This window comes from Austrofundulus limnaeus, unplaced genomic scaffold, assembly GCF_001266775.1.
Source record: "Austrofundulus limnaeus strain Quisiro unplaced genomic scaffold, Austrofundulus_limnaeus-1.0 Scaffold399, whole genome shotgun sequence".
NCBI lineage: Eukaryota > Metazoa > Chordata > Actinopteri > Cyprinodontiformes > Rivulidae > Austrofundulus > Austrofundulus limnaeus.
The window spans coordinates 57,287-58,941 of record NW_013952801.1 but is presented as its reverse complement, the minus strand read 5'-3'; the positions used below and the strand labels follow the sequence as shown (position 1 = coordinate 58,941).

At 36.6% G+C, this 1,655-nt stretch overlaps 1 protein-coding gene across 1 annotated transcript in view; it reads left to right on the top strand.

Moving 5' to 3' along the window:
- cnot1 (CCR4-NOT transcription complex, subunit 1) overlaps nucleotides 1–1,655 on the top strand; it is a gene marked incomplete at its 5' end in the record, with an annotated part of 51,391 nt that overhangs the window by 14,387 nt on the left and 35,349 nt on the right. Inside the window, 2 exon segments of the mRNA XM_014023956.1 lie at nucleotides 349–417; nucleotides 1,297–1,351. Coding sequence (XP_013879410.1) covers nucleotides 349–417; nucleotides 1,297–1,351 — 124 coding nt within the window.

The following is a 1,655-nucleotide window of genomic DNA, read 5'->3' as shown; positions in this document are numbered from 1 at the left end:
CATTTGAAATATATGAGTTTGTATGTAATGTATGAATATAATATACAAGTTTCACTTTTTAAATGGAATTACTGAAATAAATCTACTTTTTCATGATATTCTAATTTTATGACCAGCACCTGTAGATGTGCCCTGCCTTGCTGAGACAAAAGCTCAGAAGTGGGAGGAGCCCAGTAAGGCCTTGGATATAGACTCATGATTGGCTCTGAGATGGTTCTGGCTAACCAGTTTGATTGTTCATGAAATAAATATAGCCTTTAAAAATATATGAAATTGCAAAAGAACTAAATACTGTGTGAATAAAAAAAGTTCAGTTTCTATAAAATACTTTGCTGGTGTTTCTTTCAGAGTTTGAAGCCATCTACTCATCTTTTTACTCAACTGAGTAAAGTTCTTAAACTCAGTAAGGTCCAAGAGGTAAGCCAATTTTGTGTGTGCTTTCTATGTTTGCACAAAAGCTCATGAGACAGTGGATGAAATGCACAATAATCATCAGAACACATACAACTGGTTAACTTTTAAAATGAACCCAATTCAAGATGGACACCAAAGCTAATTGACCTTAGCAATATAAAAATATCTGTCAGTTTTCAGTTGATGTGGTTATAACTGAGTCATAACACATACTGAGTGCTGACAGATTTTGTATTTGTTTGTGTGTCATTTTATCTAAAACTTTTTATATGCAGCATTTCCTCAGACTTCCTGTTTTGTTGTTGTTTACAATAAAGCTTTTGTTAAAAAAGACACCCAACAGTCAGATACAGTGCTTTTTAACTTTATTATAAACACAAGAACGTGCAGTTTGTTGAACACAGAGCACTTGTGAGCTGTGGCAGGACGTATTTGTAAATTTGAGCCTCTCTAGAATGTAATTTGGGTGTGTACGATAATTTTCCTCAATTTGAGCTGCTGATAGGATAATTCAGCATTTCCCATCTGGCAACACTGACATGCAGGGTAGCTGGACTCTCCCTTAGAGATGAGAGAGGGTGAGAAGTTCAGTCATTCAGAAGAGTCTCTGAGCAGGGCCGCTGCTCCTCCACATCGAGAGGAGCCAGTTGAGGTGGTTTGGGTATCTGGTTAGGATGCCTCCCTAAAGAGGTGCTTTAGGCATGTCCAACTGGGAGGAGACCCTGAGGAAGACCCAGGACACGCTGGAGAGACTATGTTGTCCTTTACAACCTTCCCAGTTTGTATTTTACTGGGGGAGAAGTGTGCAAACCCTGAAAGATGATTTGACAGGAGGCAGATGTTTTCATCTCAAATGATTAATTGTCCACTTGTATTTTCCAGGTGATATTTGGCCTTGCTTTACTTAACTCCAGCAACACTGACCTTCGTGGTTTTGGTATGTGTTTTTGTAGATCCTGACACTGGAAAATTTACCTGTGTTCATCAAAACAAACCATAAAAAATTCTGTTTCTATTTTTGTAATTCATTTCAGATGTCTTTTTAAAGGGATCCCCGATTAGTTGTAACATTAGACTTTATGTCATAAACATATACTTTAACTGTAAAATAAAGACTGTAAAAATACTGTAGGATGTTTAGTTTTTATAATTTTTAAACTGAAAATTTAAAAATATACTGTATTACATGGACGGAGCCATTTTATTTACACGCAAAGCATTCTGGGTAAATGATGACGTGG